At 44.8% G+C, this 16,154-nt stretch overlaps 2 protein-coding genes and 1 long non-coding RNA gene across 3 annotated transcripts in view; 1 reads left to right on the plus strand and 2 right to left on the minus strand.

Moving 5' to 3' along the window:
- POLR2B (RNA polymerase II subunit B) overlaps positions 1–1,426 on the minus strand; it is a 45,330-nt gene extending 43,904 nt beyond the window's left edge. Inside the window, exon 1 of the mRNA XM_032849657.1 lies at positions 1,393–1,426. Coding sequence (XP_032705548.1) covers positions 1,393–1,411 — 19 coding nt within the window. The 5' untranslated portion in view covers positions 1,412–1,426. The remainder of the gene's footprint in view (positions 1–1,392) is intronic.
- Positions 1,427–1,482: 56 nt separating this feature from the next.
- Positions 1,483–2,159, minus strand: LOC116862573. Its single transcript, XR_004381661.1, has 3 exons — positions 2,027–2,159; positions 1,679–1,743; positions 1,483–1,578 (listed from the first exon to the last, which is right to left on the minus strand). It is a non-coding gene; the product is annotated as an uncharacterized LOC116862573 (long non-coding RNA).
- On the plus strand, positions 2,083–14,593 carry NOA1 (nitric oxide associated 1). The gene is made up of 7 exons (XM_032849857.1): positions 2,083–3,328; positions 4,884–5,048; positions 5,718–5,923; positions 8,979–9,110; positions 10,200–10,316; positions 13,443–13,563; positions 14,270–14,593. The coding sequence occupies exons 1-7, from the start codon at positions 2,182–2,184 to the stop codon at positions 14,467–14,469; spliced, it is 2,088 nt and encodes a 695-aa protein (XP_032705748.1). The 5' UTR covers positions 2,083–2,181; the 3' UTR covers positions 14,470–14,593.
- Positions 14,594–16,154: the final 1,561 nt, after the last annotated feature.

A 16,154-nucleotide genomic window follows, 5' to 3' on the forward strand; every position in this document is an offset into this window, starting at 1 on the left:
GTACTTGCATTGGACAAAATTACATGTACAAGATAATTCATAACAGCACTATTTGAACCAGAAAAAAATCGGATATAACCCCAATACCCATCAACAAAACACTACTTAAGGAACATTCGTACAAACTAGGTAGGTGTGAAAAAAAATGAGGTGCTCAGGAAAATCTCCTAAAAATAATACACACACACACACACACACACATCCAGAAAAGGGTGTTACCTTTTTTTTTTTTTTAAAGGGTGGAATACAGAATCCCATTTATATTTGCTTGAATATGCATAAAGCATTCTGGAAAGAGAACGTACTGTGGAGGGGGCTCAGGCTACACAGATGGTGGACAAGAATAAAACCTTACACTTTAACCTTTTTATATTTACTACCTTGAGAGCCATAAGACTATGCTACCCACTCAAAAAGTTAAGCTTTTCTGAGATAGTTAAGAAATCTAGTGATGCTAATAGGTTTTCAGACTCAAGACAAGAGAAAGAGAAGTTTAAACAGCAGAGTTTACGCTTTTGCTTCTTTTTCTCCATGCAGTGGCCTGGGAATAGGAGAAACGGGAGAGGTGGCCACAAGACTGGGAGTCAGAAAAATAGTGGTTTGGGATGCCTGGGTGGTTCAGCTGATTAAGCCGCTGCCTTCGGCTCAGGTCATGATCTCAGGGTCCTGGGATCGAGTCCCATATCAGGCTCTCTGCTCAGCAGGGAGCCTGCCTCCCCCCCCCAACTCTGCCTACTTGTGATCTCTGTCAAATGAACAGATAAAATCTTTTAAAAAAATACATAATGAAAACGGACTCGACTAAGAATTCTACATGTGAAAAGAAAAAATAAAGACATACTGGCCCTATTCAATAGGATACAGAACACCTGAAAACTCTTCCATCTGTGGGAAGACGAAATTTAAAGGTCATCTTTTAAGACAACTTACTTAGACATATGACAGCATGAAGGAACGCCCCGACATAGACACTATATTCTTTCCAAAGGTTAGCATAATGCTCGGCACAGGCTGACACTCAACAATTCAACTATTCGAAATATATTCACTCTGGCTTTGGGGGAAATCAAGAAAGGAGCCCTTTGCTTCAAAGTCAAAACAACGCAAACTGTCTTACTGCTCCGCACGCCATTTCAATCCGGGAAGGCGATATCCACTTAGCCAGGAGCAGAACGAGGAGAGAACAAGAATCACCCGCGCAGGAGCGTTAACGCGGTTCCCCGCACCCTCCATCTCTCACAATCCCAGCTTCGTTCCCCTGGAAAATGTTGGGGGTACGACTGGGAACACTTGAGCCGCGAGTAAGGGGGAGGCCGCGAACCCGCAACTGGTTCAGCTCCCCCTCTTTTCCCTCCCTTAGGTCGTCGCAGAGTGTTCTGAGGAGTAACCTACCCTCGTCCGCGTCATACATATTGGCAAACGACTCCGAAGTTCCTAACTCCTGGAATCAGAGAAGATAGCGCAGCAACCAACAACACCCGCAGCATGAGGCGAGTAATTTCCGTCTCCGGCGTTCCCAGAATGCTCTGCTTCTCAGGCCAAAGGCCGCCCACAGAGCCGCCAACGTAAGATCTGCGCCTGCGCAAGTGGGAGGGTACGGTTTGGTGAGGGTTAGAATTGCGCACGCGCAAATCGTAAACCGCCGCCTCCAGTGGCTGATTGGAAGGACGGTTTCTACCGTGACTGTCGGATCCCGCCAATTAAATTTTTTGTTTTTCAATACTGTTGCACAAATAGTGACACCTGAAAAAAAATAAAAATTTATTAATAAGGGGTTTTAATTGAGGCCGTAAGTATGCGGCATTTGATTTTTTTTTTGCACTTCCACAGACCAAAAACATGAAGCTTTCAAAAAATGTGATTCACTAAAAGCACGTTGTGCCAGCGGTGGCGCGCTGAAGAAGCCTGAAAGGACACAAACCCTCACTACCCTCTCCAACCCACCCAGCTCAGCCTAATCGCGGTCGCTTTTGACGTAGCTTTGAACGGGTTCGCCGGACTCAGATCCTTCATCGCGAGAACTCACAGGATGAGAAGCGAAAGGAGATGTCGAAGTGCGCTTTCCGACAAATGACAGCCCACCGGTAGTCCCGGGCTTAAGTCAGGTTTTAATGCGCATCTCGAGCCCCAGTGCGCCTGCGCGCACGTGGCTCCGCCCCTTTACCCGGGGTCGCGTTCAGCATGCTGCCTGCACGCCTCACCCGCCTGGTGCTGTGGCCCTTCCTGCGTGGATCCGCTCCCACCGTAGCGCACCATGTCCCTCGGGAGCCCCTTCTCCAGAGATGTCCGGCCGCCTCCTCCTCCCAGCACCCATCGGGCCTGGGACATAGGCTTTCCAGTGGCTCAACGGCGACTGGGGGTTACGAAGGGAGGACTGACACGGAGGAGCATTTTCTGTTCCCCGAGTACGTCCCAGAGCCCGAGCCCGCGCCGAACCTCGAAGAGCAGCTGCGAGAGCTGCAGCAGCGGCAGGAGGAGGAGGAGCGACAGAAGCAGCAGCGGCGGGACGAGCGGCAGCAGCAAAAGGTACGGGCCGGCAGTCGGGTACACCCCGTCGTGGGACACCCGGACCCGACGGTGCGGCCCAGCGGCCTGAACTGCTCGGGCTGCGGAGCGGAGCTGCACTGCCAGGACCCCGGCGTGCCCGGCTACCTGCCCAGCGAGAAGTTCCTCAGCGCAGCGGCGCAGACCGACGGCGGGCTGGCGCGAACTGTGTGTCAGCGCTGCTGGCTGCTGGTGCACCACCGGCGCGCCCTGCGGGTGCAGATGAGCCGCGAGCAGTATCTGGAGCTGGTGAGCGCGGCTCTGCGACGCCCGGGACCCGCCCTGGTGCTCTACATGGTGGACCTGCTCGATCTGCCCGACGTCCTGCTGCCCGACCTTCCCGCGCTGGTGGGCCCCAGGCAGCTAATCGTGCTGGGGAACAAGGTGGATCTGCTGCCCCAGGACGCGCCGGGCTACCTGCAGCGGCTGCGGGAGCGACTGTGGGACGAGTGTACCCGCGCGGGGCTCCTGCGGTCCTGTGGCCACCGAGGGCCCCAGCACGCCGGCGAGGGTGGGCAGCCAGACTGGACAGAGAATTCGAATACTTCCGCCAGGCCCCGCACGGTCCTCCGGGATGTGCGGCTCATTAGCGCCAAGACTGGCTATGGCGTGGAAGAACTGATCACAGCGCTTCAGCGCTCCTGGCGTTACCGCGGCGACGTGTACTTGGTTGGCGCCACCAACGCTGGCAAGTCCACTCTGTTCAACACGCTCCTAGAATCCGATTACTGCATCGCCAAGGGCGCTGAAGCTATCGACAGAGCCACCATCTCCCCTTGGCCTGGTGAGTCTTAGGAGGCCCGCCCCCTTTTCTGAGATGCTGAAAGTCTGGTTGCAGCCCAAGTACCTAGTATATCCTTTCTTAATGTCCACCGGGGGCTATCTGGAGCCTTCCATTTAAAAACTCTTCCTGGGGCGCCTGGGCGGCTCAGTCCTTAAGCCTCTGCCTTCCTCTCAAAGCATGATCCCAGGGTCGTGGGATGGAGCCCCGCATCAGGCTCCCTGCTCAGCCGGTAAACCTGCTTCTCCCTCTCCAGCTTTCCCTGCTTGTGTTCCCTCTCTCGCTTTCTCTCTCTCTCTCTGTCAAATAAATAAATTAAATCTTTAAAAAAAAAAATTCTCTACTTTGGTCACACCTCTCTTTTGTGTCAGTCTACTGCTTGGAAATTTAGTATATGTTAGTCATTTTCTCAAGGGAATATTTATGGAGCACTTCTATGTTCCAGTCACTGTTCTTTAGGCACTGTAGATGAACCAGGGAACAGAGCAAGAATTCCTACTCTCTTTGGAGGTTTTCCTGATAGCTTTACTTCTTTGTTCCTCTGGAAAGTCCGTCTTTTTACTTTTTTTCCTTCTTTTACTTCCTAAACTTCCACCCACTCAGTCTTACTCTTCATATCTTAAGTTAATTCATGAGATCAGTATGCTATACACACTTAACACTTGAATAATTCACTAATGCTAAATGATTTGTGGCTTTGAGAAAAAAAAAATGTCAATTTTGTGGGTTTGTTTTTTTTTTTAAGCTCTTATTTATTTATTTGGGAGAGAGACCGAGAGCACATGAGAGGAGAGAAGGTCAGAGGGAGAAGCAGATTCCCGGTGAAGCTGGGAGCCCGATGTGGGTCTCTATCCCAGGACTCCGGGATCATGACTTGAGCCAAAGGCAGTTCCCCAACCAAGTGAGCCACCCAAGCGCCCGGGTTTGTTTGTCTTTTTTTAAGATTTTATTTATTTATTTGTGAGAGAGCACAAACAGGGGAGCTGCAGGTAGAGGGAGAAGCAGGCTCCCTGCTGAACAAGGAACCCGACGCAGGGCTCCATCCCAGGACACTGGGATCATGACTGGAGCTGAAGGCAGACGCTTAACTGACTGAGCCACCCAGGCTTCCCTCAACTTTGTGGTTTTTAAGAAACTTATATAATTGCAAAATGGGTCCCTCTGTGACCCTGTTGGTATTTAACAGTTGGCAAAACTGCCTCATTTGTTCCTTTGAAACCAGTGTTTAACTTTAATAAGCTGTTCTTCTCTGTCCAGGATTTTGGCTAAATTACACACAGAAATGCTTTTATCCTGGATAGTAATACAGTGAAAATGGAAAGAAAGCAGGTCTTCAGATTGGGGATTCAAACCCAGGTTGAGCCCTTGGGCCTGTCTCTGAGCCCATTTCCTCATCTGTAAAATAAGAATGATCTTGTAGACGGTTGTCATGAAGGTTAAGTGAAGTAAATTGCAGTACACAGGTCAGTGTAGCTCCTCAAAAATGTTAGTTTTCCTCCCCTTATTCCCTCTTCTTGGACAGTGTTTATAAGAACATATTTATTCTTTGGCATTTCAGGTACCACATTAAACCTTCTGAAGTTTCCTATTTGCAACCCAACACCTTACAGGATGTTTGAAAGACAAAAAAGGCTTGAAAAAACTGCAGCTGAGGCTGAAGAAGATCTTAGTCAGCAAGAACAACATCAACTTAATCACCTGAAAAAGCATGGTTATGTAGTAGGTAAGCATCTTCTATAGGAGAACTCTTGTTGGGGCTATGCTAAAATTTTTTGTTGAACAACCCGAAATACAGCTGCCTAGGGCTAGCCAGTTTTTGTGGGGAGAGACTACTCTCCTTGTTCTGGAACAAAGAGGCCCTTGAGAGACAAGGCTGCTGTTTGGAAACCCAGAGTTCTTTGTGCTAAGAAAACTGAAACAGTAGGTACTTGGAGAAATCCAGGAGGGGAAACCTGCAACAACTGCCCACCCAGCCGTCGTCAGCAGTGGAAGCATTTTCCCTGGGAAACAGCACCCTCTCCTTTCAGAAAAGCACAGGTTGTGGACTCCATGTTGCAGCTTTAAATCAGGTTATTGTCCCTCTTCCCTTGGTATCTTTTTTCAACCTTCTTTCACTGAAAACAGTTTGATTACCAGCACTTCCCCTCACCAACACCCCCGCCCCAGCCCCTGCCCAGTGTACACAGCTAGCGACATATTTGCCATTGCAAGAATCTGACCTCCACTGCCTTTGAAAACGAATAGCAAAGGTATCTTTGTAGTCTTGCTTCCCTACACCATAGTTAGTCTTACTTAGACTTATTTTTGATGCAGGTGAGGAGAATAAGAATTACCTGTCTGGAATCAAAAGCTTCAAAGGAGTGACTAACAGCTTAAATATAACTTGTTCTAGGAAGAGTTAGAAGAACATTCTTGTATTCAGAAGAACGGAAAGAGGAAGCTGCCTTTGAGTTTGATGCTGATGCACTTGCTTTTGACATGGAAAATGAACCTGTTGTGGTTCCAGATAAATCCACCAAACGAGTAGAATTGACCCCGCAAGATGTGAAAGATGCCCACTGGTTTCACGACACCCCTGGAATTATAAAAGAAAATTGTGTATGTATTTGATGTCTTTTGGAACTATGAACTTTCAGTTGCACGAGTGCCGTCTTCATTGGCAGAACCCAGGAAAGGCATATCCTTTCACTTTAGACTCAGTTCTGGTTTCATTCATAGAAGCAGTTTAGGGTGATCTATGTGCCGTCAAGATCTGTATTCCATTTGGTAGGCTCCACTGCTCACAACCTCTTTGTGTTATTGTGGTTGTTACTTCATTAGGGAGACATTTATAAAATCCTAGATTTTGAGGTTGGAAGAAACATAACTATCACTGCAGTTCAGCCCACCCGTTCAGTGCTTGAATTCCCTCTAAACATACCCATCCAGCTTAAACTGAAATAAGGAGGGACTCAACCATCCCCTGAAGCAGTGTTCCCTTGTCTCCCACGGTATCCCATTTGGCCTTTGACCTGCTTTTAGTGTGGAGCTGAACAGTCTCGCTGTAACTTGTACCCTTTGTTCCTCCAAATGGTCCCATAGGGAATGAACATAATGCCTGTTTCCTCTGCTAGACTTTGAACTACTTTAAAGTGCCATGTCCTGTCTCTTCCTCACTCTATTCTGTTCGCCCAACAAATACTGAACATTTACTGTGCTGACATAATGCAGATGATTTCTCTGTTGCTTGCAACTGTTCTGAGAGATAGGCTTTTCATTAACTCAGGCCTCTTTTCAGACTATCTTCTAATTTGTTTCTGTCTTTAAAATATGACTAAAGGGTGCCTGGGTGGCTCAGTAGGTTAAGCATCTGCCTTCGGCTCTGGTCATTATCCCAGGACCCTGGGACGGAGCCCCAAATCAGATTCCCTGCTCAGTGGGGAGTCTGCTGCTTTCTCTCCCTTTGTACCTCCCCCCTGCTTATGCACGTGCTCTCTCTCTCTCTCTCTCTCCTTCTCTTTCTCCCCCTCTCTCTCTCCCTCCCAAATACATAAAATCTTTTAAGAAATATATGACACTGGGGCACCTGGGTGGCTCAGTCGTTAAGCAGCTGCCTTAGGCTCAGGTCATGATCCCAGGGTTCTAGGATCGAGTCCTGCATCTGGCTCCCTGCTCAGAGAGAAGTCTGCTTCTCCCTCACCCACTCCCGCTGCTGTTTCCTTTCTCGCTGTGTCTCTGTCAAATAAATAAATAAAATCTTTTAAAAAATATATACATGTGACACTAAGAACTAAAGTTACTAAAGAACTAAAGTATAAAGTACCTTCAGATGAGTACAACTTAGAATAAGATTAACTCCACCTGTCTTGCCCTTAACACGTTTTTTAACTCCAGTTACAATCTCCTGGGCAACTTTCTTTTATCTCATTAAATTAAGCCCATATCCTACACACTCATCACACTCATTAAATCTCACAACTTTTTATTCATTTGCAATTTTGATTATCATCCAAGTCACGGGTTGACTGAAGAATGCATCCAGGATACAGCCTTACAACAGATCCATTAATCAGTTTCCTTTGAATCTGGTTACTGACACTTGTTCCTATTCTACCTAATTATGTCTGTATATGCCTATGAAACCACAGTGGTGTCTTAGCTGCTTTTCATTCTCTGCCCTGTCTGGATCACTTAGTTTCATTCTCAGAATTATGCTCTATTTAGTCCCCCATGTCATAGAATCATGTAGATCTTTGAACTTTTTTGCGCTCCTAGAATAATTGCTTGTGTCTTGTCTCTTCCTTAGAAGTCTATAGCTTCAGGGCGCCTGGGTGGCTCAGTGGGTTGGGCCTCTGTCTTCAGCTCAGGTTGTGATCTCCGGGTCCTGAGATTGAGCCCCACATTGGGCTCTCTGCTCAGCGGGGATCCTGCTTCCCCCTCTCTCTCTGCCTGCCTCTCTCCCTGCTTGTGAGCTCTCTGTCAAATAAATAAATAAAATCTTAAAAAAAAAAAAAAACAAAACGAATCAAGTTCATAAAAGTTTTTTATCCACTTTTTTACCTTTTCTAATATTTCTCTTTTTAAAAAAATGTTTTGTGTTTTTTAATTTTTTTTTTTTTTAATTTGAGAGAGGGAAAGAGAGCATACACAGGGGGAGCTGCAGAGGGAGAGGGGGAAGCAGACTCCCCACTGAGCAGGGAGTCCGATGCAGGACTCCATCCCAGGACCCCAGGATCATGACCTTACCCAAACGCAGATGCGCAACTGACTGAGTGACCCAGGTGCCCTAAAAAAATACTTTAAGTAAAAATACTTTAAGTAACCTCTACACCCAGTGTGCGGCTCAAACTGAGAACCATGAGATCAAGAGTCACGTGCTCTACCAACCGAGCCCCCGATGCCCCCATAATATTTTTCTTTTTTAATCAGATTTTTATTCCTTAAATCCTACCAGAATCTTGTGCTTGCTGGCTTTCCTTTTCTGTTTTCTCTAGTCTTTAGGAACTCTTCATCCTTAGAAGCCAGAGGATTCATAACTTTCTCATTTTTGGCTAAGCATTTGAGGGAAATAAGAAAACTGAAGACCAGACTTAAGAAAAGGCTTCTTCAAAGCTCTCTAACTGCTCCTAGAATGAGGGGACCATTTTGCATTTAATGCATGCATACTTGCCTGGGACAGAAGGTGGCGTATTGCCTTACCTTTAACTGAGAGCTACTGGTCCCTAGAAGCCTTGATGGAGAGAGAGAACAGATGTGCTGTTTTGGGATTAACACATCAATGTTTTCAGTTCACGTCAATTTTGACATTTCAGGGATGCTACTGACATATAAAGTCTCACACTCGCATATAAGTTCTTTTGCTCAGTATTAAGTTGTGAAGCAAGAGTAGAGCCATCCTTGGGGTGCCTGGGTGGCTCAGAGAGTTAAGCCTCTGCCCTCAGCTCGGGTCATGGTCTCAGGGTCCTGGGATCGAGCCCCGCATCAGGCTCTCTGCTCAGCGGGGAGCCTGCTTCCCCCTCTCTCTGCCTGCCTCTCTGCCTACTTGTGATCTGTCTCTTTCTGTGTCAAATAAATAAAACCTTAAAAAAAGAGTAGAGCCATCCATATCTCCAATAAAAGTAAGTCTCAAAAAAAAAAAGGTAATTCTCTAAAAAATCTGCCCTCTGCTTTACAGATTTTAAACCTTCTAACAGAAAAAGAAGTAAATACTGTCTTGCCGACACATTCCATTGTTCCAAGAACTTTTGTGCTTAAACCAAGAATGGTTCTATTTTTGGGTGCCATAGGCCGCATAGATTTTCTGCAGGTAAGGAAAGTCTGTACTGTTAAAAAATGACCTACGTTTACTTTAAGGATGCAGATGTATGAACAGGATTGGCAAATTGTTGATAACTAGCTCATGACTAAAAAGAATGTTGACACTTTTTTGTTTGCTTGTTTGAAAATACCCATAATAAAAATTTGGGAAAAAAAAATGGGGAGGAAAAACAAGTAGTAGGTCTCTAAAGCTAGATCTTCATTAGGATATTGAATGCTCCATATAGCTTGGTATGAGGAAAAGATACTGTCCCTATCCTGTGGTGTTGTTTCACATGGAAGTCATAGGTTAAAAAAAAAAAATACATACAGGGTTAGCGTGCGTTAAATAAATCCCACACTTTTTTAAGTTTTTATTTTGAAGTAATCTTTGCACCCAGTGTGGAGCTTGAACTCACAACTCCTGATCAAGTCACGCGTTCCACTACCTGAGCTACACTTCTTTATATCCCAAGATACGTGTGCAATTATGTATGTGCTTTTTTGTTTGATATGCTTTTATATAGCATCATTCCAGGATCTTAGAGTATTTATAGAATTGCTCCCTGTTTTCCCAAAGTGAGAAGAAAAAGGGAATGAAACATGGATGTATCCAACAACAGTATATGTAACTCGTAGGCCATTGCTATAGCATATTTCTTGGGTTTTGTGTTTTTTCATAATTTGTTGGTAGTTTAGCCTTACACACTTAAAACCCTTATAATCATTAAAGCCCACAGAATGTTAAACCTAACTTTACACTAGCACAATTAAAGCATTTCCTTTTAACTTATATTTCCATGTATATACTTTTTTCTTTTCTTTTCTTTTCTTTTTTTTTTTAAGTAGGCTTCACGCCCTGCGTGGAGCCCAACATGGGACTTGAACTCACGACCCTGAGATCAAGAATCAGCCACTTTAACTGAGCCACCCAGGCACCCCTCCTTATGTATTTCCTTCATTTATATTTGTTTACATCTCCATTTAACTTATAAAGGGAGCTTGATTTGGGGGGGGCGGTACTTAATTGTAATTTGTAATGTGTTGGTTTTGCAAGTTTTTCATTCTGTAAAATAACTTATTTTCTTCCTTTCTTAAGGGAAATCAGTCGGCTTGGTTTACAGTTGTGGCTTCCAACCTCCTCCCTGTGCATATTACTTCCTTGGACAGGGCAGATATGGTGTATCAAAAGCATGCCGGTCATACATTACTCAAGGTGAGGCAACACACTTTGAAGATTACACAGTTAGGTTAACCTACACTGTGAAGTCCCACAGTCCTGCTAAGAAAGCCTTTGTTGGACATACCATTTTTGTTACATGATCAGCTAGCTCTCTCCTCACCTGTTCTGCTTGAGGATTTTGGCTACAAAGTCAGATGGGCCCTATAAGACAAGGGATGTTGTTTGGACTAATCTTAGAATAGCTACAGGCTTGTGCTCTCTCTAAACTACACTGGCCAATACCATAACCATGAGTGGCTATTTCAGTTTAAATAAAATTTTAAAAACAAATAAATTAATAATAAAAAATAAATAAATAAATAAAATTTAAAATTTAGTTCTTCAGTTGCACTAGCTGCTTTCCAGCTGCCCAGCTGTCACATCATTGCAGAAAGTTGTGTTGGTTTAATGCCGAGTGAAGAGAAGCTATACATTTCTCACAAGTGGGGGCATTCCTGGCATCCAGTAGACGGAACCAGGGATAATGGTGAACGTCCCTGCAGTGCACAAGACAGACCCTCACAACAAAGAATTATCTGGTCCAAAATGTCCATAGGCCACGGTTGAGAAGTCCTGGGCCTAGTGGAAAAGCTCTCCTCCGAGGTTCTTAATCCCAGACACTTACAGATTATCCTAGCTTTTTACTCCTGCTCTGCTAGTTCCTTTCTTCCCCTTGTAAGTATGTTACAGTTTCTCTCATCTTTAAAAAAAACAAAACAAAACTCAGTGTCCTGCTTATCCCTTCTTTTATAGCCAATATCACACGTGTACCTCATGTCCCATCCTCTGCAGTCCCATCTGGCCCTTACTGTATCACTGAAAATGTTCTTACTAAGTTCACCAAATACTGCGTGAAAACTGTTTTCACCTTAGTAAGGCATTACATACATGCAGTTAATGTGCAGTGTCTGTTGTACAATGTTGAAGATCACTGGAGCCAGACTGGGTTCAAATGCCCTGTTCCACCACCCCACAAAGCTAGGTGACTCTGTGTCGGACCTATGCCACAAGGTTGGGTGAGGACTGAGTTGCAGGGCACTGCTGTAAGCGCTCTGTAAGTGTCTGTGATGACGGAACACATCTACAGAAATACCAGGTGCGTCCAGCAGAGGTGATTTAGAATTAATTAATGCTTATGCAGCCGAATATAAGCCAAAACCCAGAATACACACCTGCCCTTCAAAGAGGCTAAAGATAAACCTCACATGAGAAGTAAATGCTTCTTTCTCTCTGTATTTCCTAAGAAAGCTGGACTGAAATGAAAACTCCATTGTTTTCTCCCCCAAAATGAATATTCCAGAGACTTGGATTTGCAGGGTGGGTGAGCTCAGAAAGGCCATCAGCAATACAGGACCTGTTGGTTTTTCTGCACTTAAAAGCCTTTGTTGTCCTATTAAATTTGCTCACTTTTTTGTTTTTAGACAAAACAATAATATACGAGTTGAAATACAGCTGGAGAACTTACAGGAAAGAAAACTACCTTAGTTTGTGTAATATGGCTCTCATAAAAATGAACTCTGTGGTTCTCTACCCCCATGCATCTGTGTAGTTTTCAGAGTGGACTTCAGATACTTTCCAAAGCAGAAATCCCAGCCTTCTCTCCCACTGTAATGGAAATCTGTTTTGGGGGCTGCTCTGAGACTCATTCCTGCCTTCTGGCTTTCTTAGCTCCCAAACCAAAGTCAGCCCTGCCTCCTAATTGTCACTAAATCCAGCCTCCCAATCCAAGCTGTAATCTGATTTCATGAGACTGTTTTTGAGATCCAGAAGTATTTTCTTAGCTTCCAGCTTTTGCCCTCCCACCTCCAACCCAAATACACCTCCACAGCCACTAAAGCAGTGGTTTCAACCAAGGTTGACGTCTGCCCCCAGGGGACCTCTGACAATGACTGGAGACATGTTTGTTTTTCACAACTTGGTGGATATTGAGTAGATGCCAGGGATGCTGCTAAAAATTGTACAATGCACAGGACAGCCTCCATACTGCCCAACCAAGAAGTACTCAGCCTGGGGTGCCTGGGTGGCTCAGTGGGTTAAAACCTCTACCTTCGGCTCAGGTCATGATCCCAAGGTCCTGGGATCGAGCCCCGCTTCAGGCTCTCTGCTCGGTGGGGAGCCTGCTTCCCATCCTCTCTCTCTCTGCCTGCCTCTCTGTCTACTTGTGATCTCTCTCTCTCTCTGTCAAATAAATAAATAAATAAATCTTTAAAAAAAAAAAAAGAGGTACTCAGCCTAAGATGTTGATAGTGCCAACGTTAAGACACCCTGCACTACAGAGATCTTTCAAAAATGCAAAGCAGGCCACGGTACTTTTTTATTCCTATCTCTATTTTTCTTGCTTATAATTCCTTGGTAGTTCTACATCACTGAGAAATCTAAACGGATAGCCTCACACTTATCCACAGACAGTGGATATCCTGCACAGTTCAACTACAGTTCCCTGAACTCCCCATCCTTTTTCCTGTTCCTGTGTCTATACGTGATGTGAACCCAGAATACCATTCCAGTAACTCCAACCTATGTCTCCAAATACTTCCCAGATACTGCTTGTTCATTAATGTTTTCCTCAACCAAAACGTGTTCATTACTTCTTCTACCACAACCATCGTGCTTAATAGACGCTTCCCGTCACATTCCTTACCTCGTAAGTTGTTTGCATGTTATCTCCACCTTCTAACTCCCTTTGGTAACATCTTGTGTCTTGTGTCCCCAGTGTTAAACACAGAGAGATCTGTTAGTAAGTAATCATCCAGTTACTTCCCATGCATGGACACATCTGTAAGCAGAAGCTGAACCTTACCCATTATACCATGCTCTTCACTTGTAATGAGGCGGGGATTAATCTTTGAGGCCAGCCAGGCCTATGAGAACTAAGGTATTTTGAAGGATGTTACCTTAATTGCCAAACACTAGTCTGTAAAGCTTTCTGGAGGGCTGTACAAATAGTGTAAACTAAGAAAACAAGATGCTGCTGTCAGGAGGTCATCACTAGACACTCACCTGCGGCTCTTGGCACTGGTATCTACAGGCTTCATCTCCTCACAGAGCTCCCATGCTTTCCATTTGAACAGGAAGTGATTTGGGGTTTTCAGTAGCTGAGAATATTTATTTCGATGGCAGGTTCCAATGGGTGGAGAAGAACGAATGGCAGGATTTCCTCCTCTTGTTGGTGAAGACATTATATTAAAAGAAGGACTTGGGGAATCTAAAGCAGTGGCAGACATCAAGTTTTCTTCTGCAGGTAATTTTACACCAGGCACTTTTAAAAAGTGAACAAAGTCGGGGCACCTGAGTGGCTCAGTGGGTTAAAGCCTCTGCCTTCGGCTCAGGTCATGATCCTGGGGTACTGGGATCGAGCCCCACATCAGGCTTTCTGCTCAGCCGGGAGCCTGCTTCCTCCTCTCTCTCTGCCTGCCTCTCGGCCTACTTGGGATCTCTGTCTGTCAAATAAATAAATAAAATCTTTAAAAAAAAAAAAAAAAAAAAGTAAACAAAGTCCCCTTACTGACTTCCGGTGTATTTTTATAGAAATGTGCATTTAACGGACGCAGACTGAGGATTTTAGGAAATACATATTAGTTTATTCACTAAATGCAACCTACTATAAAAATAAATCTGTACCTTTTCACAAATGCATGCTTTCTTATAAAATTGAGCAAAAGAGGGGCACCTGGGTGGCTCTCAATCATTAAGCTTCTGCCTTCGGCTCAGGTCATGGGTCTCAGGATCCTGGGATCGAGCCCCGCATCAGGCTCCCTGCTCAGTGGAAAGTCTGCGTCTCCCCTTTACGTGTGCTCACTCTCTCTCTCTGTCAAATAAATCTTTTTTTAAAAAACATGCTAAAGAGAGTAGTAGCCTTCTTCAGTGCTCCATTTTGAGCTTGAGCTTGGTGTTTTGAATGAGATGGTTGCTGACTCCATTGTGTGTTCTGTCACTTACCCACATAGGTTGGGTTGCAGTAACAGCTCAGCTGAAGGACAGACTGCATCTCCGAGGCTATACACCTCAAGGAACGGTTCTGACAGTCCGGCCCCCTCTCTTGCCGCATATCGTTAACATCAAAGGAGAGCGCCTCAGGAGAAGCATGGCCTATAAAACCAAGAAGCCTCCTTCCCTTGTATACAATCTGCAGAAGAAGAAAAAATAGATAAATAGTTGATGTTGATCTTGTTCACGCTGAATTTTAACTATACTAGACATAACTACATACGTTGAATTGTATTAAATATAACTATAATAAAGCTCTCTTTGCTCCCACCCTTTTTAAACCACCCAGGACTGTGCCTGTTTGTAATGTACTGGATTTGTAAAAATAAGTTATTTTTTGTAAGGTATGTGTATGTATGTATTTGAGACCCAAAAATACCTAAAAAGAAGTTCAGCTATGTTCAGTTTTCTCACACTATTTATTAAGACCAGTTATTGGGGCGCCTGGCTGGCTCAGTCAGAAAAGCATACAACTCTTGACCTCTGGGTCATGAGTTTGAGCCCCACGTTGGGGATAGAGATTACAAAAAAAATAAACTTAAAAAAAAAAAAAACACCAGATGTCATTTCTTGCAGCCTAGCTGAGAGAGCAACACAATAGTTGGCGTATGAAAAAATGGCAAAAAATGAATTTCTCCAAAATATATTGGCTTAAGATGGAAGTGAGTAGGTGCCTCTGCGCCATACAGTCATCCAAGTCTCCAGCTGCTGGAACACTCCGTGGCTTCGTCTCTAGGTCTAAGGTGGTTGCTCAGGTTGTCTTCCCTTCCCAGCAAGTGGCAAGACAGAAAGGGAGTAAAGAACACATAGTTTGCCTATTTCAAAGAAAGGGGAAAGGTTGGAAATCGCACACATTTCATATCGTCCATTGGTCAAGTCATGGTCACACCCACCCACAAGAGAGCTGAGAGATCCTGGGGAAATGGAGACCATGTGGGGGTTTTATTACTTAAAGGAGAATGAACAGTGGGGAATCAAATAGATGCTCACCTTATATAATCCTACCTGAGAACCTTTTTTTTTTTTTAAGATTTTATTTATTTATTTGACAGAAATCACAAGTAGGCAGAGAGGCAGGCAGAAGTGGGTGGGGGAAGCAGGCTCCCTGCTGAGCAGAGAACCCGATTTGGGGCTCGATCCCAGGACTCTGGGATCATGACCTGAGCCAAAGGCAGAAGCTTAACCCACTGAGCCACCCAGGTGCCCCCTACCTGAGAATCTTAAGACTCAGGTTATATCTTTTTGGCATCCAGTCTATTCTGCAATTATCAGAGCACTTGTAACCCTTTTATCAGCAGCTGCCTATATATACTGTTTAACATTACATCAGTCAGAAGTCTACCTTTCATTCCAAGCTGAGTAAGTAGCGCTGTAGCTGTATACAGTGACCAACTGGCAAGTCAAGTCCCAGATCCCAATGCTGAGATAAATGCTGGTGGGATTAGCTGGGCTGAAATGCAGTCAGGTCCTTGCACTTCCTGTAGACTAAGGTTTGCCATAAAATTAGTAGACATACCTGTGTTCTCAGTCAACAGTATCCCCCAGCCCGCATCTCACTAACACAGCTTAGAATAAACGGTTAGCATTTTAAGATGCAACTTGCAAAAACCAGATCTCGCTTTCATCACGTTTCAAAGTAAATACTATTGGCATCTTGGGGAAGGGAGTTCTTTATGTGTGAAACTGCATTTCAATATGCCAGCATCCCTCATCCCCAGATAATAAATGCCCATAGCAGAACCCCCTGCCCCATTAGTCATTGTGACAAACAAAAACTACCTCTCGGGCACCTGGGTGGCTCAGTGGATTAGAGAGACCTTTGGCTCAGGTCATGATCCCAGGGTC

The sequence above is a fragment of the Lontra canadensis genome, unplaced genomic scaffold (assembly GCF_010015895.1).
Source record: "Lontra canadensis isolate GAN:19392208 unplaced genomic scaffold, GSC_riverotter_1.0 scaffold1, whole genome shotgun sequence".
Classification (NCBI taxonomy): Eukaryota; Metazoa; Chordata; class Mammalia; order Carnivora; family Mustelidae; genus Lontra; species Lontra canadensis.